This window comes from Haemaphysalis longicornis, unplaced genomic scaffold, assembly GCF_048455015.1.
Source record: "Haemaphysalis longicornis isolate Haplotype H1 unplaced genomic scaffold, Haemaphysalis longicornis Haplotype H1 scaffold_2, whole genome shotgun sequence".
NCBI lineage: Eukaryota > Metazoa > Arthropoda > Arachnida > Ixodida > Ixodidae > Haemaphysalis > Haemaphysalis longicornis.
The window spans coordinates 247,708,803-247,733,456 of NW_027526295.1; the positions used below are offsets into that span (position 1 = coordinate 247,708,803).

Here is a 24,654-nt window from a genome sequence, read left to right on the forward strand (position 1 = left end):
GTTAACAGATTTAATGAAGAGACTGACGAGCAAGAAATCTCGGGCCATCTCCACTAATGTGAAACTTGAGGAGGAGCGAAGCAAGCAGTGTATAAGCGTATTCTTTGCGCCTTGGCGTTTTTGCCAACGGAGATGAAACCATTGGGGGGTACAGGTATGCATTTTTGCTGGGAAGGTCTCGTGTCTTTAAGGACGAAGCGTTCTAGCGCGAGGCGTAAACGAGTGTCCCGGTGTTTTCTTAGTAGGCGTTACGAAGCGTTCCAGCGCCAGGTGTAAACGAGTGTCCCGGTGTTTTTAGCACGCGTTAGAAAGCGTTCTAGCGCGAGGCGTAAACGAGTGTCCCGGTGTTTTCTTAGTAGGCGTTACGAAGCGTTCCAGCGCCAGGTGTAACGAGTGTCCCGGTGTTTTTAGCACGCGTTAGAAAGCGTTCCAGCGTGAGGTGTAAAGGAGTGCCTCGGTGTTTCTTTAGTACGATTTACCCTCTAGCGCGTGGTGTAAACGAGTGTCCCGGTGTTTTAGTACCGTGAGTACATGATACGACAGTTACGACGACGACATGACACACCAACAACCCGAGCCCCTAAGGGCTTCGCCCCTAAAACGCTGGCTGAAAGTAGAGGACACAACAAGAATGATAATGATAGAGGCCCTAGAAATTACAAGAAGCACATACAGAAGTATCAGGGGTGAAAGTAACTGAAATAAAGGAAACTCGGCATTTTAATTCGACAAACCTACACGTTAGCACTAGAACTATAGAGCCAAGTCTTCATCAGAAAAGCTTCTCCAGTTTGGGGTGAGAACACGTTCCAGGAGCTCAACAAGGCGTATTAAGTCAGGCAAATAGAGAGATTCAAGCTTACCGAGCCCGGCCGAGCTTGCCTGCACTCTTTCAGACGATGGATCGCGGTAGCCGAAAACCAAAAAGAACGCATTCCCACATCTTAAGGGACATATCGTGGCTACAAATGTCCCCCGCAATATTCACTCATTTCCCCACAAGGGTCGAAGGGAAGCCCGAATAAGGGCATTGATAAGAGCCTACAGCTAGGATTATGCATCAAGATATGTCGGACCCGGAAAGAGTCTAGGGGGCACATGCAATAAGTGTGGCAAACAATGAAGAACAGGTCTTATCCTCGGCAACGGTTAATCCGAATACAAGGCAGAGCGAGAGAATAAACTCTACTACAGGCTCCGGAAAAAGCGGGGGGCGGGAAGGGGGGTTCAGTCCAGGATTCTACTGGAAACCAGGTATCAAAGAGTGGCTCAACGTAATCGCCAGCTCGCAAGCGGCATAACTTCCAGAAAGGTCGTGTTTCCGTGATGGAACTTGTGGAACTATCCAAGGCTTCAAAAGCACGAAGAAATTCGTTAGATATCTACATAGTATGGACACCGAGGCACGAGTCCCTGGAGGGTTATGAAGCGCCAGGTACCACAGCCGGAGGCCGCTCCCGCGGGGCTTCAACCCTGAAAGGCAGTCGCCAGGCTGCCGTTCATCACCCGTCCGTCCCCAAACGCAGCAAGGACATACTTTATTTGCACTATTCTAACGCGCCACCGATTGTAACGCGCAAGTAAGTTTACTGGTGAACATTCCAAAAAAATATTTTACGCCGCCTCTCCCGCGCCAATGTAAAAGAAACCACGGCATGTGTCTGCAGAAGACATTTAATTTGACGCTAGTAACTGTGGCAGCAACAAACTCCTTGCGCTTAATAAAATTGCTTATTCAGCTTCTGCTGGCATCAAAACAAAAGCGAGGAAAGATGATTGAAGAGACACTGAAAGATGATTTCGATTTTGAAACCGATTGTAATTCTCACGCAAATTTTAAGGCCACTTTTAGCGAAAGAAGGTGTACGTTAGAATCGCAAAAATACTGTGCTACACCACTACAAACTCTAACGAAGACTATACCTGCCGCCCCACCCGCAGATAACCAAAGAAGAAACCACGCAGTTCCGAATGCTCCAGACTCATTCCCAAACGATACACAGCTGCACGAGAGAGAGAGAGAGAGAGAGAGAGAGAGAGAGAGAGAGAGAGAGAGAGAGAGAGAGAGAGAGAGAGAGAGAGAGAGAGAGAGAGAGAGAGAGAGAGAGAGAGAGAGAGAGAGAAAGAGTGAGAGAGAGATTAAACATTTATTGAGCTACGAAGGTGTAGGAGTGGATCCTTAGTTCAGGAAGCCATGTGTTGTCCGCACCGTCGTAGCCCGGGTTACAAGGAGTGCTCAATCCTACAGGCGACCGCTAGACAGCAGTATCTCCCACTGCTCAGGGGAAATGGCATTTGGAAAGGGTGGTGGGTGGGGTTTTTTCTTGAAGTCCACAATAATATGGTGAAGCGTACCTTATTGATTACAGAATTTGCATTCGGCAACGTACTCTGTCGGGAACAATAAAGTCGCTCTCCCACGTTTTTTAACTACGACTGCAAGTTCTGCTGCGGGACGCCCAACACCCCGTACCACATAGTATGAGAGCGCAAGGGTGTCGCGGAACCACTAGATGTTGTGGCATCGACCTCTGGTAGTTCCGTGAGCAATGGGACACCTGCTGACCAGCAAGATCCTAAACCGGCGTGGCCTGGTGATCCTAGCAGTGCGAGTTCCAACTGGCCATGGCACACTGGGGACGCCACCCATCGTGGATGACGAGCTACAACTACCCCGCTGCTTTCGTGGGAGCAATAAATATCTATTCCTTTTCCCCCTCTTCATTTCCCCCATCTTGCCCAATTTCCAAAAACCACCAACTAACTACATCTTAGCCTTAGTCTTTATTTCCGCCTCATGCATCCCCGCCTTCAAACTACCAGAAACTCTTCCCTCAACCAAACTACTGACGACACTTAAGGGCTAATATCTCGTTACAATTTCCCTCATTACCGACCTCCTTTTCCAGAATCTCACCCCCAACTTAAATAATCACAACGTACCTCACAAGTAAATTTGCTTATTTCTATTAACAGATATTTTCAGAATAGGGAAACACAGCGTTAGGGCCCCTTCAGAAGTTATGGGAAACAAAAAGCAACACGCTCGCGTGCGTCGAGTTTAAGGAACACTGAAGTGATTTGTAAACATTGCGGGATTACGAGCGCAAATTGTAGTCTGGTGTCTGTAGGCCATGTTTCGACCACTCTCGCTGCCTTTACGCGACTTTATTCACCAGAAAAATCAATTAGAAAGTGCTGTCCTCCTCTCTGCATCCTCGCCCATTTTCGGAGGCGTTTTATATGACGTCAGAAAAAAAAAATGGCTTGACTTGACTGCGCTACAGCACGGCTCGCCGATCTTCCGACAGTCAGTCGACCGTTTAGTCCACCGGCCGCCGACGGATCGTCGCAGTTCGTTCGCTCAGTTGAAACTAAGGCACGACACATTTGTGAATTGAAGAATGTGCCTTTCTTTAGTTTTTTATCTTTCACAGCGTAAAAAAAAACACGGAACACAAGCAGGAAATAGACCCAAGACCCAAGAAATTGCGTAGCTGGACCCAAGAAATTGGGTAGCATCTGCCCAGCAGTCGAGAAAAAGAAGTCGCAGATGGGTAAAAAAACCAATGGATGCGGCCTGAAACACGGCGCCCCTTTTGTTTCCTGTGCAACAGGTGTCGTCTACACCCTGCCCCTTTCTTGAGGCCGTCAGTATACATAGGCCAGACGGGTCGTTGCCTGAACGTGAGGTTAAAAGAACACGAGCGGGCGCAGGGAAGAGGTGTGGGGTCGCACCTCTCTCTGCACTGCAGAGATTGTGGGTGCACGCCGCGTTTTAAGAACACTGCAGTAATTGCAAGACACAGAAACCAGCTCACGAGTGAAATAATTGAAGCTTTACACATAGCCAAAAATGGCGATCGATGCGTCAGCCATCCGTCAATTTCACTATGTAAAAAAGAAGTAGATTATCCCCAGGCTGTTGGTGCGCGATAAGTGACGGAAGTTATACCACGCGGTGTTGTGTTGTGTGCGCACGGGTCAAGCGCAGTCCCATTTTGATTGTATTTTTATATGTATTTTTCGATATTGTGTTTACGCATGCGTAACGTTACACGAATCTGCTTATATGTGTGTATCTTTCCAATAAAATTCAGTCGAGAGACAGCGGTTGTGGTGTCTATTTCCTACTTGTGTTCCGTGTTTTTTACGCTGTGAAAGATAAACGTATTCCGACTCGCCCAGATTTCCGCTTTGATTTAGTTTTTTAGTTTGTACACTGTATCAAGCTCCAAGTCCAGGTCACCACACAAGCGCTGCACAAGCGCACATGCGAAGCTTCGCTGACTGGTACGCTTGTAGGAAAATCTAAGGCCAATTGAAGGCGGGAGAAGAGTCAGCGAAGTTAATATAGGTAGCACTAAGGAAATAAAATCAACCGGAACTTTAACCGTACAGCGTAAAACTAGGGTGCAAGAAGCACTTTTTTGCGCTGGGTGAACAAGCACAGCGGTCAGCAGCACGGCCACACATCTGCGAACGCTTTTCCGTCTAAGAAATGCAACTGCTAGATATTAAGAAAATGGGGAAATTTGGGGGACACTTGCTGCAAGAGGGCTATACAACAAATAGTCATCTAATCTGCTTGAAATGCTAAAACTAAATAAAAATGTAAAGTGGTTATACATTATATATCTTATATTTCCATTGCGGGCAGCGCTGGTTCGCGGCCGAGTGGTCTGGAGCCGTAGGTATGTTAGTTCGTAAGTCGCAAGTTCGAAGCCCCGTGACTACATCCCTTTAATGCGTAGCATTCTTTGCCGAGTACCTCCACAGCCAGGCCGTGTAACGCCCTGCATTTCTACGGAAATGCCGATATTGGGGAAGGTCAACCTGTAATCGCTATAATGACGTAAACAGAAATAATCGGTCGAAGGAAAGTTTGAAAAACTAAAGAAGTAAGAAAAATATAATATAATTACGGAAAACAGCAAAACGTATAACGCATAGAATTTCTACAATAATGAAGATTTAGTAAAAGTTTCCCCTGTAATGGTTATAATAACGTAAACGGAGATAGTCGGTCGAACGAAATTCTGAAAAACTAAATATTAAGAAAAATATAAAATAATTCCGGAAAATGGCGAACCGTGTAACGCCCTGCATTCCCACTATAATGCAGATTCGAGTAAATTCCACCTGTAGTCACTGTAATAGCGTAAATGGAGATAATTGGTCGAACGAAATTGTGAAAATATAAAAAATAAGAAAAATATTATAGAATTACGGAAAACGTCAAAACGTATAACGCATGGCATTTCCACAATAATGCAGATATCGCAAAAGTTCCACCTATAATTGTTATAATAGCGTGAATAGAGATAATTTGTCGAACGAAATTTTGTAAAACTAAAAAATAAAAAATATATAAAATTATTACGAAAACTGGTGAACCGTGTAACGCCCTGCATTTCCACAATAATGCAGATTTCGGGAAAGTTTCATGTGTAATCTTTATAATCACGTAAATAGAGGTAACTGGTCGGACAAAATTTTAAGAAGCTAAAAAAATAAGAAAAATATTTCAAAATTACGGAAGATGTCAAAACCTATAACGCATGGCATTTCCACAATAATGCAGATATCGCCAAAGGCATCTGTAATCGTTATAATAGCGTAAATGGAATTTGTAGAACGAAATTTTGTAAAACACGAAATAAGAAAAATATAAAATCATTACAAAAACAGGCGAACCGTGTAACGCCCTGCATTTCCCCAAAGTACCAAATGTAATCGTAATTATAATCACGTAAATATAGGTAATTGGTCGGACGAAATTTTAAGAAACTAAAAATAAAAATATTGAAAATTACGGAAAATAGCAAAACGTATAACGCATGGCATTTCCACGATAATGCAAATTTAGCAAAAGTTTCCCCTGTAATCGTTATAATAGCGTAAATGGAGGTAATTGGTCGAACGAAATTTTGAAAAACTAAATATTAAGAAAAATATAAAATAATTTTGCGAACCGTGTAACGCCCTGCATTCCCACAATAATGCAGATTCGAGAAAATTCCACCTGTAGTCGTTGTAATAGCGTAAATGGAGATAATTGGTAGAACTAAATTTTGAATAAATAATAAATAATGATATCATGGAAAAATACGGAAAATGGCAAACCGTATAACGACCTGCGTTTGAAAAATAATGCAGATCTGTGGAAGTTCCACCTATAATCTTTATATTAGCGTAAATTAGATAATTGGTACAAAAAACGTGAAGCACTAAAAAACAAGAAAATATAAAAAAAATACGGAAAATGGATAACCGTGCAAAGCCCTGCATTTGCACAATAACGCAGATTTCCCGAAAGTTCCAAATGTAGTCGTTTTAATACCGTAGTTGGAGATAATTGGTGGAACGAAATTTTGAAAACTTAAAAATAACAAAAATATTAAGCAATTACGGAAAATGGCAATCCGTATAACGGCCTGCATTTCCACAATAATGCAGATTTCGCGAATATTCCACTTCGAATCGTTATAATGGCGTAAATGGAGATAATTTGTCAAAAAAACCAAAAAACTTTGACTGTAAAAACTTACGCTCAAGACAAGCGGCAGAATAATGCTAAGCATTAATAGATAAGTCTCTGAATTTCCGTAGAATTTCTTTTTTGTAAGTTGATTTCTTCATTTTCGGCCGATGTTCTCTATACTAAATTCACCATTTTCGCGCCGTACACGAGCGAGTTCGCAGAACGCGCGCAGACTGACATTGACACGCTAGAGAGTTCTCGCTGACGTGCTGTTGCCACCTTGCTAGCAGTGGGCACAGGCCAGAATCAACACACCCTTGGGCTGGTGCGAACACGCTTTTTACAATACAGGCATGAGGGAGGCAAGCTCCAACTATGGGGGAAAGCCGCATGGCATTTGACGCCTGTGGTGACGCGGGTGGGGGGGGGGGTGGGGGGGGGGGGGGGGTTAATCTACTGCGTAGGCCTCGGCTAGTGATTGCTGCGATTCCAATCCGTCCTGGGAGGCTTATCTTAGGCATTTTACAGCCGACAACATGGCAGAAGCGCAGTATGGTGATTATTGAGATATCGAGAATGCCAATCCAACGATAACGTCGGATGTCAAGCATGTTGTTTCACAGAACCAAAACCGAAACTCGTTCGAATGCTAATCTTGGACATCGTCCAATCATGGTGCACCTTTACTTGACGTCACTGCAGTTTGTTGGTGCAGCCGCCGCAGAACGCGCATGGTTGTTTTTCTTCTTTCATGCTTTATAAAATAAATACCGCCTTCTCGTCCGGATAAACGGTGAAAAGTGTGTTCATTTGAGCCAGTCTACGCAGTGCAAGCAAAAGCGGGCGCTTGACAAATTCACTTCAGGGTCCCTTTAAAAGTTTTCCCAGCGGGTCGCAGCTGGCTTAGGTTGTTCAGATGCAGGTAGCTTCAGGCACAGAATCGCGGCAGATATTTGATCACCAGTTTTACTTCCAGTACGAATGACAATCCTTAACGCAGTCTTCACCACCCTATCATCCATTTTCTTCCATGCGTTTTATTCTCTCGAGTTTTATTCTCCCGAGCGGCGACAATTTGCCTGTCGCGGCTTGAGTTGATTCTTGCGCGCAGGCATGGGCAAGCCTTTGGCCGCTCGCCGCAAGGGGCGTGCACGGGCGGGTTGGTTAGTTAGTCTTTATTTCAGTTTTTCCATTTCAGAAAAAACAAGGCTATAGGGGACGAAAAGGTACACAGTACCTGACTAGGTCCGAAGTATTTACAAATTTTAGAAAGTTGCTGATGCAGGGATGCTCGATAGATCCTCAATACGAAATGAAATAATGAAAGCGCAAAAGTGTCTTATCCAAAGGCATATGTAATCTAGCAGCCTCACGTAATTCACCGAAAACAAATAAAAGTAAACTTATAAATTCACAAAGGTATGTCTGATCCAACGCCCTCAAGAGATTAATTTGCTTAAAAAGGCAGAAAACAAATGGCAGCATTTCCCCTCCGTGGATGACGGCGAGGGTTCGGAGTACGGGGACTCGAAATGACATCCAAGTTGCGCCCCAAGTGACATCCGATTTGCGCCCCGACCGTCATTCGATTCGAGCCGTGAGTTGAACCTTGATTATTCCCTAAATGAAACTGCAACTCACGGCTCAAATTGAATTTCGCTTGATTTTCCCTCGATGGTGGTGTGCGCACGGATGGACGCGGACGGACTTTGTGCGGTCCTAAGGTACTCCGCACCTAAAACGTGTCCGGACATTCGTGCTCCTTCATCGATACCAGGGGAACGAAAAGTTGATAAACCAAACAGGCGTCGCAAGAGCGGGGCAACAATTATCAGAATATCTGTAGCTTGTTTGTTGTCCGATCACGTGCATAGGTTCGAATTCCTCGAACTTATCAAGTGCGCATATCAAGTCCGGACCTTCAGCGTCTTCTGATAGCACGCAGTACCACGTGCAGCGTAAAACTTATCGGGTGCGTCAGGCCACCCCTGACGAGGTGTTGTTCGATAGTATACGGTTCCCTGCCACCATTTTAGGCACGCCTGGCTGCGCGTCTGGATCCAGCTTTGTTTGCGAAGGCTGGCTAGAACGGCGGGCGTACGAGCAAGCAGTTTCGTGCATCATGTCTCTGAGCGGTCGTTTAGCTGTGGTGACGGGCGGTGCGAGCGGTATCGGCAAGGCCACCTGCCACGCCCTGGCCGCTCTGGGCGCCAAAATAGTGGTCGCTGACATCAACCTGGACGGCGCGACAGAAGTGGCCCGGTCACTGCCAGGTGGGTTGTTCTAAAAAAATAATATTCTGGTTATTTTACGCTCAGGAAGTACGCCTGCAGGTGATTTTCGATTGTTTCACTGCAGTTATCAGTACCCTATTTTCCATTAGGACAAAACAAATTTGCCCTTCGTTATTCATTGCTAAGAATGCTTGCGGGTCAAATTTGAAGTGCCGCGAAATGCATTTCAAGTCATCACCGTTAAACATGACAAAAAAAAAAAAAAACGGACGTTGTGCGTTTACACCTTCAAGGTGTGTACCGACAGCCTCATGAATTCAAGGCGTGAAGCAAAGTTCCGCGCTGCCTTGCTGCTGAGGTTTGAGTCGAAGTTCCCTTGTGGATTGGAAGACATGGAACCGACACACATCCCGGTAAAACAAGGAGCCATGCAAACCTTTGTCGCGAAAAAAATTCAGGAGGTTCTGCCTAGATTCCTACCACCGACCTTCAAAACAGAAGCCAATAACCTAACCGGTTGACTATTTCGGTTTTTTAACACCAACTTGTAGCATAGCTTGTATACATATACTGTGCGTGTGCTGTCTGTATGAGTTTTTGTTTCATCGCTTCCTTTCACTTTTGCACCTCTCATATTCATGTGGAGTAGCAAGCCAAGCTCGCTGCCAGGCCGACTTCTCCTCATCATTAAAGGCATTCCTCCTCCCTTAAACCTCGATATATCGAAGTTGACGAAAATTTGCATTTTTTCGTTCCAGTCATGTTTTCTTTACATGCAGGTTTTGAGTTAAAGCTCGCGTGAATGAAGCAGAAACGAAGCCAATATACTAGACATCAGTGATTCTGAACTCGCCCTTGATATATTTCGCAGTGAAAAGCTGCGGGATTTGCTACTACACGGCCACCGTATTCACAAACGTAACTTAAGCTATCACTTCTGCTTTTTGATACTTTTCGGTGCGCTAACGCGTTTCAAGAACCAAACTTATGCCGAAAGGGCGCCTTTCCGCGAACTTGGTGCTCTTTTCCGCACTCAACATTGTTGAGGGGATGCTAGTCGGTACAGTGTACCGGGCGGTGACGTTCTTCTTTCTCGCCGGCGGAGACGGAAACTAAAATTGCGAGCTTGTATTGAAAAGACGAAACTTTTAGTTTTCTGGCAGCAGAACTGATCACCGACCAACAAACACCACACATATCAGTGGAGACGCGTGACTACACGCCGACAGGCAGGCCAAGCACCAATCCGGCACCGCGCTCACACGTGGAAACGCACGGGAGATTGCGGTGCGGGCGAAATTCGCTAAATTAGTGCATTTCGCCAGCCGATTTTTCAGAAAAAGTGCAAGAAACACTGACTAATCAGCGTAGCCGATTCGTTACCTCAAGGTTTCCCGTCGCAACTCCTTCGTTACATAGAGGTCGCAAATACGTGGCCTTCAATGGAGGTGGAAACGGGGAAATGAAAAACTTTGTTAAATCCAGGAATTCGTTACATAGAGATTCGTTTCATCCAGGTTTAACTGTAGTAGTTTAGTAGACATGATCTATTGCATTTTCTTTTGTAGTGAGATAGCAATGAACATAAATAAAGGGTACTACAGAGTAGGCATTATTCCGTGGAGCTTAGACTGTCTCTGAAGGGCAATAACAACAATAACAAAAAAAATCCTGGGCAATCTCCACTAACGTGAAACCTGTGGGGGGGCAAAGCATGCAGTGTATAAGTGTATTCTTGGCGCCTTGGCGTTTTTGTCCACGGAGATGAAACCGTTGGGGGGTAGAGGTATACAGCTTTGCTGTAAAAGTCTCTTGTCTTCGAATCACGAAGCTCTCTAGCCCGAGGTGTAAACGAGTGTCCCGGTGTTTTTTTCAGTAAGTGTTACGTTCTAGCGCAAGGCGTAAGCGAGTTTCCAAGTGTTTTAGTGCCGTGGCTACATGAGATGACGACTACAGCGACGACGACAGGATACGCCAACAACCCCAGCCCCTAATGGCCTTTGCCCCTAAAAGCTGACATTACGATATGAATTTTATAAGACTCATCAGCCTGCACCGACCTCTTCTGTATGCAACCAAAGGAGCGATTGATATAATAATGCAACGGTGCGCTGACCTGTTAAGCTCTGGACATTTTGCATGGTTTCCGGGTCTGCGCCTCTCTACATTTGATCTATATCGCATCAGCGCATGACTGCCTTGGACGAGCGCTCTTCGCAAATCCCGGTCAGAGCCTGGGGTTCGCAGTGTGATAACCGTCAATCCGATACTTTCCGCAGAAAATACCGCCGTGCGGGCTTTGTGTGGAGGGCGCGCTCCACGGCATCTACCCTAAAGCGAGGAGTCGAAGCGCAGCCCAAGACGAGGGACAGAAAACGACACAGAGCGCTCGGGGTGTCGTCTTCTGTCTTTCGCCTTGTGCTGCGCTTCGACACTTCGCGATGTACCAACTCGCCCAAACCAATAATCTACCCTAGCTTTCCAGAGGGAGTGGATGCCTATGGCGGGGACACAGTCACGGGCAACGGATTGGTCCGCCGCCATGCATTGAAACTTGAGGCCCGGCGGACGGAGAAAGAAACTAGAATTTAGTATACCAAACTAGGTCGTCAACGAATGTCGTCCAGTGGGCCTAGGTTTGGCCGCGTTTGAGTAATTTTGGCCGTGATAACGCTTCATTCTCACGCACTGATCTTCAGATGAGGCAATCGTGCTAGTAATACAAGCGATGTAGCCAGGGATCCTTTATTTGTCTCATGAAAAGCTCGCTAGCCACGAATGGAATGAAATGCGCCACCATAATTGTGGTGCTGATAACGCTCGTTTGTCACGCACGTATACCTTGCGGACGAGCCCCGTCATGGTAACAGAACAAGCGATGCGACCGTATATCTTCCTCATTTAATGCATAGAAAGCTATCGCGTGAATACCCGATCTCCCTGATGCAAGAGAAGCTAGCCACTAATGGAATACGCGCTTTCTAACAGAATTAGCTTGCATTTATTTGTCTTAAGGCAGCCGGATGCCGCGAGAGAAAAAGAAATGCATTGTCTTTTGGGGAATGGAATTCAAACCTCGAGACGAACTGGAAACCCGGGCGATGCTGCCCGCTTTCCGATGCTCCTGACGCGGCGTCGACGCCGATATATAGCGATAACAGACATCGGCGAATGCCCGTGAACACGCGCATTCCCAGGCACTGTGGCGATGCTCTGGCACGCGTCAGCGCCGGCGACGCCGATGCGTCAAAACGCCGAAAATACGCTGCATGTGGTTGGGCCTTAAAATTGTCGGCTTAGTCATCCTATTATAGCCCTAAAGGGGAGAACCGCGAAGAGCGTGGCCCTGCCCTGGAATCTTGCTCGTATGTTTTTGAATTCCAGTCAAATACATGTTGTTTGCAGAACGTTTACCATCTGAGTCAACACATGTTCAGCTCGTTTTAATGATCCCTATACCATTCTCTCGTCGCCTTTGATTACAAACAGCCCATTATTTACACAACAGGAAACATCATTTCGGTCATCTATACTAATACAGCGATGCAGCATCTTCAAAGATAACGACGAGAAACTTGAACGAAAAAAAAAACAAATTATTTTTTTTTTCTTTTCAGGCCCGTCATGTCACACATCTATACTGTTGGACGTCGGGTACACAGAGTCGGTGGAGCAACTTTTCGCCACTATTAAGGAGATCGAATCAGTGCCTATCAGCATCGTGGTTAACAGCGCCGGTATAGTGTCTATGTCCCCCATTGTCGACGCTACCGATGAAGCTTTCGACAAAGTTATCCAAGTCAATCTTAAGGTAAGCTTCATCATATAAGGAAGAAATCTCACTGAAATGATCTTAGGATGCCGCATTGCATTTAAAGACGGAAACGGTTGAAAAAACAAAAGAAAATATTTTTTTTTTCACCCAGGATAGCATCGAAAAAAAAAAAAAACAGCTGCTCCGGGCAAATTTGTCGTAATGCAACCAATGTGCAGTGATGGAAACGCTTTCTGAAATCAATGCTTGACGTGAAATTGTGCGCAGATTTTGAGAGCGGAAGCTTTGCTGGGACTTTTGTAGTGCAGAATGTAACAATTAGATTCTTTGTGTGTTAATGGAAAAAATTATCGGCACCTAAGTATTTTTAGTGATTTGAAGGCGAAAACGGGCGATTATCGAAGACTGCTCCACTGCTGCATCGTGCTTGCGATGCCGTCACGTTCATCTCTATGCGGCACGCATCCAGATATTTCTTGTTGTATACTTGCACGATACAGAACTAGGGCTGTAATTACCACACTACGCTGCGGCTCTTGGCGACCCGGGTTCAAATCCCATCCGAAATTAAATAAGTTTATACGTTTATTTTATTTACTTTTTTTACAGCGGCCGTAATTTGGTTTCATTCGTGTAGTCACCAGCAACCACGGTCACTTTTCGCGTTTGATGAGACATTTGAAACTTTCCCCTTGAGGAGTATGCCGAGTATTGTATAGATCTGTGCAGGATCATCTTTTTTCGATATTTCTTACTTTTCTAAGAAGATAATGAAAAAAAAACTGTTTTTTCACACCCCTCAGAATTTCATGAAATCTTATATCTTTAACTGCATTACGAGTAACCTTCCCGAACTATATCACTCTTTTCTGAAGAATACAGTGGCTGTGTTTATATATCAGAAAATCTGTTAGACATCCCGGATGTCTAACAGATGTTAGATCTCGGATATTAGAATCGTCTGACATCCGATGGAGAGGAAGGGAAGGTTGCTGTGAGCAGCACCTATTGAGCGCAGGTTTTTGAACCTTATCCGCACTCATTGCAACCCTCGACATCTTTTCACAGCATTCGCATACTATAAGGAAGGTGAACTTAACTGGACATTTTGGGCAGCGCTAATTCTAGAGCACGGTGTAAGAACTAGTTTCTAAAGACTTGTTTTTGGCTTGTCCTGAACTAGTGGTGTTGTTTCTGACATCGACGAAGTTATATGTTAAAGACCTTGAATTCAGTCGTCGGGCGAACAACGTATAACCAGGGCAGTAAGTACATGAGCCTTTCGCCTTTACAGAACTTAAGCAGGCACAAGTGCTCCGAGGAATTTCTAACACGAAAGTGTTTTATTCCGGGATTCACGAAGATTTCATTTACGTCATATCCCACTTGACGCCAGTGACGCCAGTATGACGAAGCAAGCGGTTTGTAAAGGGCGCACCCCTGCACACAGGGCCTTCTTGCGGGGAAGCAACCTTTATTGCTAAAGAGTACGCTATAATTCGGGTTGTTCGTTTTCGGGTTTTATATTTAACGCGAAAGTGTTTTAAGCTGGGATACACCCATATTTCACTGACGTCATATCCGTCACAGAAATGATGCCAGTACACTTTTGCCGAAGCGACAAGCCAGCAGGACGTCGCTCGCCAAGCACACCCACAAGACAGCCGCCGACCCGCAAATCATGCTCAGCTGCAGATTTTGCTGCACATTTCACTTTCGTGTTTTACCGATTCCTATGACAGAGGAATCAACCACAGTTTTTTTTTTTTTTTCAATATGTAAATGCATTCCAGGCTTGGGGGCACCAGTGCTGTTCCGAGAAGTTATGGCTGCGGCACATCATTTGAAAGACGGCAGTCGTTCCTGGGCTACATAAACGCCAATTTTTTGTCTCTATGTCTGACCATCTGTTTGCCTGTCACTCGATTTAGCCGCCAGGCCATGGAAGGATACCGTGGAGTATAAATAGGCAGGACAGTTCCAAACAACTAGACCGACGGCATGGGTCGTAGATGTCGCCATTATTCAGCGCAACACAGGAAACCTCAAACGCGGTTTCGATTCCTGGCTGCGGCGGCCGCTTTTCTGATGGAGGCGAAAAGCAAGAACGCCCGTGTGTACGAGATTTCGGCGTACGTTAAAGATTCCCAGGTGGTCGAAATTAATACGGAGCTCTCCACTACGGCACGCCTCATCGCCTGCGTTTCGTCGGCGCATTAAACCCTACAATCAGCCAAGGAGACCTCAGGCACATTTGAAGGAAAATGTGAGCACCTAACCGAGGGTACCTGAGTTCTTTTAATTAGGGCATACAGATTCGGTTGGTTCTTACAATATGAAATGAGAAAACAAATCTACAGGAATTCAGAGAATTGTCTACTAATGCCTCGCATTCATATACCTCTTGTCTAGAGTGGGAGTTCTTTACAGCCAAATATGGCTATGAGTACCAAGAAACGTTGGATTTTTTTTTCAGTTTTTTCAAGTTATCTTTTGTTTTTTTTTCAATGATGCAAATTTATACCCTTATAGCGATGAAGTGCCTTTACTCCGCTAATTGTGTTTCCTGTATTTCCTGTAAGGAAGGCGTACAGGAAATAGTTCCTGTTCTTATTCATCTAGAAATGAAAGTTTTCAAGTGTTTGCAAAAACGAAAGGATGCAGCTGCATCCAACAAGGGAGTTGTAGCTGCAAAAATTATGCCACATTTATACTCTCTCGTTTTTATAATATACACAATAACCACAATTCAAAGGAAAAACTTGGCGCAGCTTGCACTAGTGGTGCAAGGATGGAGAAACAGCAGGGCTGCCGGCCCCTCTCCCTTAGTCGAGACCCGCCTGTTGCACTTCACATGGATTTCCGCACTAGCCTCTGAAAGTTCCCAATGACTGGCTGGCCCGGATCGTTTTGTCCGCAGACTTTCACATCTCTTTCAAAGGGGACCGCGTTAGAACGCGCTAGAACCCGCGGCAACCGGCTTCGCGAACTCGGCGTCTGTAGCGCGAACTCGGCATCTGTGCTCCCCACTTCGGGCGCGAACGCACGTGAACTGGCGAGAAGAACAGCACGCGAGAGATCACGCCACGAACGCTTGGCAGAGTGTTCTCGAAGGTCGAGATGGTGGATGCTGCGGGCGCTCCTCACGAGGCTCACGTTCACGGGCGCTTGGAATTCTTTGAGTTTTTGCAAGCTCCTCACGTGGCGCAAGTCGAATCGCAAGCCTCGCCGACGCCGGGCGCTCCTCAAGGGTTGCTCGCTCATGTGCGCTCGGCGTTTTTAACAACAGAGCTGTTAAAGCTGTTAGTGAATCCACCGTCAAGCGCTACCACAAAAAAATACCAGGAAAAATACCGAACGCACGTGAGCGTGCGCCTCGTGAGGAGTGCACGGCATCCGCCATTTCGACATTTGAGAACACTCTGCCCAGCGTACGTGGCGTGTTCTCTTGCGTCCTGTTCTTCCCGCCAGTACACATGCGTTCGGTCCTGAAGTGGGGAGCACAGATGCCGAGTTCGCGCAACAGACGCGAGACGCCGAATTCGCGGAGCCAGTTACCGCGGGGTCTAGCGCCTGCTAACGCGGTCCAATTCGGAAAAGATGTGAAAGCCCGCGGACAGAACGATCCGGGCCTGCCAGTCATAAAGAACTTAGCGGCAAGGTCGGAAATTCATCTAGGGTGCAGCAGCCGGGTCACCGACAAAGGGAGAGGCGCCGGCAGCTCTGCAGCCTGTCCAAGCTGCGGCAACTTTTATCTTGGTATTGTTTTCTGGTAACGCTATACGGCGGCATTCAAAACTAAAACAGCTCTGCTGTTAAAAAAATATCTCGAAGCAATCGGCAAGAGTCAGACTAACAGTCCATCGAGCGGTCTGTAGGAGACGGCCTTCTCTTCTCGCACATCGCTGCCCGTGGAGGCGCTGCCTTTCTGAACACGTGGTGCCATCTAGTACGAGTACTTCGAAACTGAGAGAGCGCGCGAGAAAGGAAAGCGATATTTAGTTCGACGAGACGTCGTAGGGTTTCTGTTCGATTATGCTGCTTATAAAAGGTGGCAATAAATGTTTCCTTCAAGTTTCTTGCTTTCACATGCGCCGCCTTCATTGTCGCATCTTGGTACGTCTTTTTTGTTTCCACGTCACTGCAGCTTCAATCGGAAAAGACACCGACCATTGTGCTACGTTTGTTATTTTGGTCTAATACGCACGAAATAAGCGCATTAATAGGCTGTTGACGACGAAACAGTAAATAATGAAAAACTTTGTCTAACCTTCACAATGGGTAGCGTTTATGCTGCTGTTTATATATTATAAACAGCAGCATATTATATTATATTATACTTATTATATTATATTATATTATATTATATTATATTATATTATATTATATTATAAATTATAAATCCCCCCCCTTTTTTGTACAGTGAAATACAAAGTTTCTGGGGGGGGAGGGGGGGGGGGAGGGGGAGGGGTGTTCGAGCACCATACGTAAAAAAATCAGGGAAGCTTGCGCTCACGCGCAAGACTTGAATGGCGAAGCTGTCGTAGGTGAGCATTGCTGGAGACATAGTTAAGTTTCAGTATCATAGTTTATTTGCATAGTTGCGGTGCTAGTAATCCTCGTCATATACATCGAAGAGGTCGTCGTCTTCTTCGCGGCGAGTGGTGGGTGCAAAGTCATCCTCGGCATTGTAGACTTCCATTAGCCCAACTGGCGAAGCTTGCACTAAGTCGCGCAAGGCTTGAACCATAGCGAAGCTGCAGGAATTCTTTATACGTGAGCACTGAAGGAAACATCACCACGCACTTGTACAAGGTTGAAATTTTATAGGTGCGGAGTACCTTAGGACCATACCATGTCCGTCCGCGTCCGTGCGCATTGCATTTACAATCGCAAGAAATCACACAGGCACCGGCAGGATTCTAGCCTGTGTATGGCAGACCAGACAGAGAGAGAGAGAGAGAGAGAGAGAGAGAGAGAGAGAGAGAGAGAGAGAGAGAGAGAGAGAGAGAGAGAGAGAGAGAGAGAGAGAGAGAGAGAGAAGGCTCTTTATTAGAAGAGAATGCCGAGATGTTTGCCGGAATTGCGACACCGACATGCTACTCGGAGGGGGAAGGGGGAGGGGGAAAGAAAAGGCCCCATAGATTACAGGGCAGAATAAAGAGGAAGAAAGAGAAGAAATAAAAGACAGAAAAATAACAAGAAAATGACACCCAGTTTGTGAGTAGTGGGATGACAAAGTCTGCCTTCTAAACTCTAAATCACTGCAGTGACGCCGATCTCGTCCAGATAGTCGAACAACGCCTCCATACTTTGCGTTGAGCTGGTGGAGATGGCCATGGACCAAGAAGTACTTTCAAGGTCATTGGTCCTGGGCTGAGGCGCTCTAGTTTCTGCGCAAGACTGCATCTTGCGTGTACGTATGCAGAGCATTCCAGCAGCAAATGCTTCACGGTTTCCGGTGACCCGCAGTTGTCGCAGTAAGGGTTTGTGGTGACACCAAGTCGACCAGACAGAATTAGTGTCAGTCGTCTTACCCACTTGGCTACGACCGTGAGTTTTTTTTTTCTCTTTACTGCATGGAAAACTTTAATTATTACAGCCTACAAAAGTTATGAGTCATCCAAGAAGATGCACATCACTGCAGCTAAAATAAGCCGTCCGTCAGAACTCCGGCAAGCAGACGCACGCGTCCAACAGATGCAGCCATTCTGGTGGGTCACTTTGCGCCGCATAAATGCCCCGCACCAACGCAGCTTGAGTCTGAAACATGGACTTCGTTGGGTGAGAGGGTTCCACGTGCCTGTCCGTCATGCGGCACTTCCACAAGCTATACATTCCCATCACAACAAATATATCATGGAGCACTCCAGTAATATCTCTAAAAGGCAAGAACCGAATTGTATACGGGGTAATGTCCATGTTCTTTTTAAGAGTTCGTTGCAACACATCCCAGAAAAACACCGCATCCCGGCACGAAACAAAACAATGACCAATGGTTTCAGGTTGATTGCATAAACGGCAATTGTCAGACCAAGGAATAGACATTCCTTTCTCGTGCAACCATGTTTTCACTGGGGGTTTTGATGTATGCAGCTTAAAGAAAAACGTTTTTGCATATGAAGGAAGACACATACGTGTGACACGCTTCAAAACACTGTCCTTATGGTGGCCAATGTAAGGCTGGCGATAAACCGGCACTGGGTACAGACTCTCTAATGAAGTGTTCGTCAAAGCCTTCCTGGAAAGGGTAAACAGTTATTGGAGGGAAAACCTCGCAGTAAGGAAATGAAAGGTGTCGACCACCTCCTTTAAAAAGCCCCATGGCGGTTTCATAGTAACTTCAAATCAAATCAAATCAAATCAAATCAAATCAAATCAAATCAAATCAAATCAAATCAAACTTTATTTCAACATCAAGCGATACAGATGCTGAGGGCAAGAACAAAAAGCCACTAAAACGGGCTTGAAGGCATCCACTGCCCTGTCCACTTGGTAGGAGGCAAGACAACAATATTTGAAAAGCAATAAAGCAGTATGCAATTTGAAAGAAAACCTAGCAAGTAGAAAACATCTGTGAAAAATTGCACTTGTCACAAAAATACACGTAAAAGCGAGGAAAAGGAAAACAGTAATTAAAAACATCTTGAACAACTGCGCTCGTCACAATACACGTCAAAACACGAAGGAAAAACAGTAATTTGGAGCACAGGCATAAATAAACAAAAAATACGCGCACTGTAAAGTTTCCATTAGCCGTGTCAAAAATACAGGTCAAACGCAAAAAGAAATTATGTATAACATGCGCAGGAGGCACTAGAAGATATGAAAACAAAAAAACATCGAACAGAAACGTCCGAAATAGCCTATGGGGTGATTTGCTGAGCGAAAAAGCACAATCCTTGGAAAAAAATACGCGCACTGCAAACGTCCAGATAAAAGGTGCAAAGAATAAAATGGTTATTCATTACGTACGTGTGGCAGTTGAAAGAGTAACATCTGGTCCCCGTAGTTTGTTCGGCTGCGTGGTACGTTCCAGTTTTCACAAAAACGTGTGTCACCTATACTATCCTTTAGGGCCAACCTGGATGTAGTTGTAAGAAAATCGTTTTTTCTTTTAACTCCGATTTCAAAACGTTTCTTTAGTGTGTTTTTATAAATGTCAGGGAGCGGATATAAATTCAGTTCTTAAAAAAGTGGTTCAGTATGACTGTCATATTGCGCGTTCATGATAACTCGGACAGCCTTTTCTTGTATTTTGTGTAGTTGACTTATATTGGAACCAGTAGTCGTCCCCCACACCAGATAGCAGTAGTTCAAGACAGACATAAATAGAGAATTGTAAATAAGAAGTTTCACACTCCTTGGCAAATAAAATTGCACTTTGCAAAGTATACCCGTGACCCTAGAAATTTTAGCAGCTGTAGATTTTACCTGCGCACCCCAAGACATGTGTTCCTCGAACAATACACCCAGACACTTAACCACAAGAGCAATTTCAATATCTGAATTTTCAAGTTGTAAGGCAGTTAGCGAGTCTATTTTCCGATTTTCAGGCCTGAAAAGAACGGCCTTTGTTTTAGTATCATTTATCATAAGTGAATTTGCCCCGCTCCAGGATGCTAACTTGATTAGCACCTGGTTTGCCTTAATAACCAAATCACTGGGGTTTCGTCCGGTTAGCAGTATAGTGGAATCGTCAGCGTCGATAACAAAATTAACTGAAGCTTCAATGTTCACGAGATCATTAATATATATACAAAACAATAGAGGCCCGATAATACTTCCTTGTAACTTCACCCGTGGAGACAAGCAAAAACGGTAAATGAAAACTTATTCGCTGTTGAATAACGTTTAGCAGAAGTGGATGATGCGTCACTTTATAGAAGAAAAACCGAGATACAAGCTGGTGTACAAACAAATGTGGCAGCCCAGCACCCCCAGACAATAATGCAAAAAACAAATTGTCCCTACGCATAGGTTCCCATTGAGACCCCCACACAAATGTCACAAAAGCTTTATGTAGAGCTTGTACTTTAGAACGCGCACAATGAAGCACTTGCAGCACATAAACAATCTTTGCGACAAGGAAGACATTACAAACCTGAGCAATCGCAAACACAGAAAGTTCTCGCCCCATCCATGACTGCGAGGCTCGCTTGACTTTTTGGAGTTCCAATGACCAATGCGGCCCGGTGTTTCGTATTTGGTGCAAAGGTACACCTTGGTATTCAACTGCGTCCTTATCCCAAGTAATGTCAGCAAATAACGAGGGTTTCACACCCAATTCACCAAACCAAAATCCCTTTGTTTTTTTCCATATTCACAGTCGCTCCAGACGCGTCACAAAACTGCCTGGTCAGATTAAGGGCTTCTTGAACGCTTTTATTATTAACACACAAAAAAAGCAATGTCATCCGCGTAAGCAAGGACCTTAACCTCGCAGGATAGTGAGGAAAAACCCCGTACTCCTCGACTCTGCTGAATACTAAGGCACAGAGGTTCGAGGTATAAGGCAAACAAGGGTGAGGGGTGCAGCCCTGTTTAACAGACGACTTAATCGAACCTGGCTTAGACAGAACGATGTTGACGACCAGTTGTGTGGTGCACTGTTTGTAACAAAGCTGAATGCCTTTTAACAATATATCCCCTAAAATTGCCGCTGCCAATAGTGCGAATAGAAAATCATGAGAAACTCGATCAAATGCTTTTGAAAGGTCAATTTGGATAAGGCCCACCTGCTCTGCCGAACAAGACACACACTCCAATATTCAACGAGCAACATGTATGTTTGTTTGAATGTTCCTACCTCGAATACCGCAAGTTTGGTGACGTCCTACTAAACTAGTGATGACAAGTTGAAGGCGCCCAGTACCCGAGAGTCAAACTGCTTAACTCCCTCGCCTGTAACGGTGCGGAGTACCTTAGGACTTCCCAATGTCCGTCCGCGTCCATCCGTGCGCACACCGTGAGTTGCAGTTTCATTTAGGGAATAATCAAGGTGCAACTCACGGCTCAAATGGAATGACGGTCTGGGCGCATATCGGATGTCACTCGGGGCGCAACTTGGATGTCATTTCGAGTCCCCGTACTCCGCACCCTCGCCATCATCCACGGAGTGGAGATGCTGCCACTTTTTTTATTTACAAGTTCTGTCGTCGCTTTGCACTGTGCTAGTAGTATTCATCGTCATATCCATCGATATCGTCGTGTTCATCATCATTCCAAGCCTTACATGCGCGGTAGTGCTTGACGACAGCCCCGGAGCTTTTTTTTTTTTTTTTGCTAAAGCCACTGCGCGAGCCGAGGATCCGGCGGTCGCCCCGAGGCAGGAGCTCACGAGCGGTGCGCATTTTCTTGGCATTTTTTTCCTGCAACATGAAACTCAGGCTTGTAAATCAGCTCCACTGACTCGAGAGGCAACAAACACTGGCTCGAGAGGCACGACTGAGTCATTTTGCCAGAACACTTATCCCGCCTGTCAAAGCTCTAATAAGTTGTGACTGACACTCTAGTGACATTGTAGCTTTACTGTTTGGTTAGGAGGAGTAAATGATTTCCTTCTTACAAATTGCGCGTTGACGCTCGCAGCCGCGAATTTACTGTGCCATAAAAGTTCCTTTCGTATCTATTGGAATACGAGTCACTGTAGGCAAGCATAACAAACTTTTTTTTTTGAATTACCACGAATATTTACAGCAGGTTAACCGCAATGCAATTTTTAAAGGTTACAACGTGGTTTAATTTTTTTTTATTTAAGGTGCTTTACAGGCCATGACACGCCTTTGAGTAAGGGGTGTTACATGTGGAAAAGTGTAAAATTAATAAGATTTGTTCCAGGCACGCATGAAGAAACACAATTCAAGAAAAAACTGATATAGCGAAATATGCCGTAAACACATATCTAGTCAAGCGTAAAGTGCAAACAACATGTGCTGTATCTTGCACAAACAAAGGGCAACATGCCGCAGATCCAACATAAATCGCAGGCAATAGCAAGCAGACACTTAAAATGCAAAAATGTGATTACACAAAATTCACATAAAACAGTAACAACAGATTATTACATCACAAAAAAGTTAGCATGAAGAAAGTCACGGAATGCGTTGGGCTTAGACTATCTGGCAATGTTCCCCGAAAGGTTGTTCCAAAATCTTATGGCCAGAGAAAGTGCGGATAATTTAAAAGCATCTGTTTTACCATACTGACGGGAAAAAGCTATTTTGATTATTTACCCTACGTGGCATGTTAGTCGGAACTTTAAGATCTAGTGTGGAGTGTGCTGCATCGTAAACATATTTGTTAAAAAAATTCCCCCGCATGTCCCCGGGGGGGAGAATGTGAAAGTGCGAATGCACGGTTGTCGGCCCGCTTGCGGCGCTTGCGCTCGGCCCCCGCAGCCCACCGCCTCGCCGCCTTCTCTTCCATCGGGTTTGTAGTATCACGTGTACACCACGCAGTTATCAAGCCGCTATAACGCCGCTGAGTCGCCAACGCACGCCGCTGACGACGTAGTTTGAATGCGTTAAAGATATAAGGCGCGTTACTAACACTGATATCAGCGTCGCGTCCGTGGCTTAGTCGGTAGAGCGTCGCGCTGCGGCCGCAAAGTCCTCGGATCGAAACCTGGCGCCGGATGCTGTTTTTTTTTATATAGAGAGGAGGACTGCGTTAAAGATATAAGGCGCGTTACTAACACTGATATCAGCGTCGCGTCCGTGCCTTAGTCGGTAGAGCGTCGCGCTGTGGCCGCAAAGTCCTCGGATCGAAACCTGGCGCCGGATGCTGTTTTTTTTTTATATATAGAGAGGAGGACTGCGGACGCCGCCGCCGCCGCCGCCGGCGGTGGAAGGTTTGGGGTCGCTTATAAAGTGCATTCGCACTTAAAAAGGCATAAAAGAGCAATGTTGCGTCGAAGATATAACAGGTGAACTGAAAGATTAAGTTTAATCTCTGTTACACTTAAAGGGCGCTTGTAATTGCGTGAAATAAACCTTGAATTGCGTTGCAGAGAACACTGTATGAAGCATAAAGACGACAGACCGATGTAAAAACGGCCGGAAAGATTAGTGGTGAATATTTTCAGGGTGACAACGTCCTGTTCTGGCAATGGTAGCTGAGTGGTGTTGATAAACACCGAACGTTAACCTTTTCATGACTGGTCGAATGGCATCGTGCTAAACGAATGGTGTTTGGGTTAGACGTGCGATGTCTGTTTTATGCTGATTCACCGGGACGTAACAGAGCATAAACAAAAGAGGTTGGGTACGACCGAGTAATGTGTCGTTTGGAGGGCGTTTATGTAGTCCAGCTCTAAGGGTGCAAGTGTACCGTTTGCGGGATCGTCCAACGTCCATAATAGTGACGTAATGATTTTTAACCCTGAGACAGCTGCACAGTTTTGTCAGCAATTGTTTCCTTTTCCCTCAGGGAACGTTCCTCGTGACACGGGCTGCCGCCAGAGCTATGATCGAATCGGCCGTGCCCGATGGAGTCATCGTGAACATTGGCAGCGTCCTGAGCAAGACCGGTCTCGCCAACTCTTGCGCGTACACAGCCTCCAAGGGCGCTGTGGTGTCCCTTACCAAGACGGCGGCGCAGGAGCTGGCCTCGCACGGCATCCGCTGTAACGCCGTCCTTCCGGGGATGACGCAGACACCGATGATCGGTGCCGCGGGCCAACTAAACACGCAGGGGATCCTAGCCAGCACGCCCTTGGGACGGGCTGCGCAGCCGGAGGAAGTGGCCCAGGCTATCGCCTTCCTCTGCTGCCAGAGCAGCTCATACGTGACCGGCGCCGCCCTCGAAGTTACGGGCGGCTACCTGATGTGAGCGTCCGTATGTAGTTCGGCTGAGCGCTCACTAGTATCTCCCTGAGATTAAAAGAAACTGACCGAAATGTCCGAACAACTTTCACGCCAAATGTCTATTTTTATGCTCTGGTAGCCCAAGATAAAATGGTAGTCCCAGCTAGTAATTATGGTTAAATTCCCAGCTGGGCCCTGCTGGTCCTAGCTTGTCTCAACTGGGGCCAGCTAGTTCCAGCTGGGAATTTAAACATACACCAGATGGGACCAGCTACCATTTTCTCTTGGGAGGGATTTACCCGTGGCGCCTTCGCAACGCATGCTTTATTTCACAAGCTGCGTGCAGAAGCATAT

At 45.7% G+C, this 24,654-nt stretch overlaps 1 protein-coding gene across 1 annotated transcript; it reads left to right on the forward strand.

Annotated features, from left to right (window-relative positions):
• The first annotated feature begins 8,424 nt into the window (after positions 1-8,424).
• Positions 8,425-24,410, forward strand: LOC144170334 ((3R)-3-hydroxyacyl-CoA dehydrogenase-like). The gene is made up of 3 exons (XM_077700075.1): positions 8,425-8,757; positions 12,336-12,529; positions 23,924-24,410. The coding sequence occupies exons 1-3, from the start codon at positions 8,607-8,609 to the stop codon at positions 24,323-24,325; spliced, it is 747 nt and encodes a 248-aa protein (XP_077556201.1). The 5' UTR covers positions 8,425-8,606; the 3' UTR covers positions 24,326-24,410.
• The last annotated feature ends 244 nt before the right edge of the window (positions 24,411-24,654 follow it).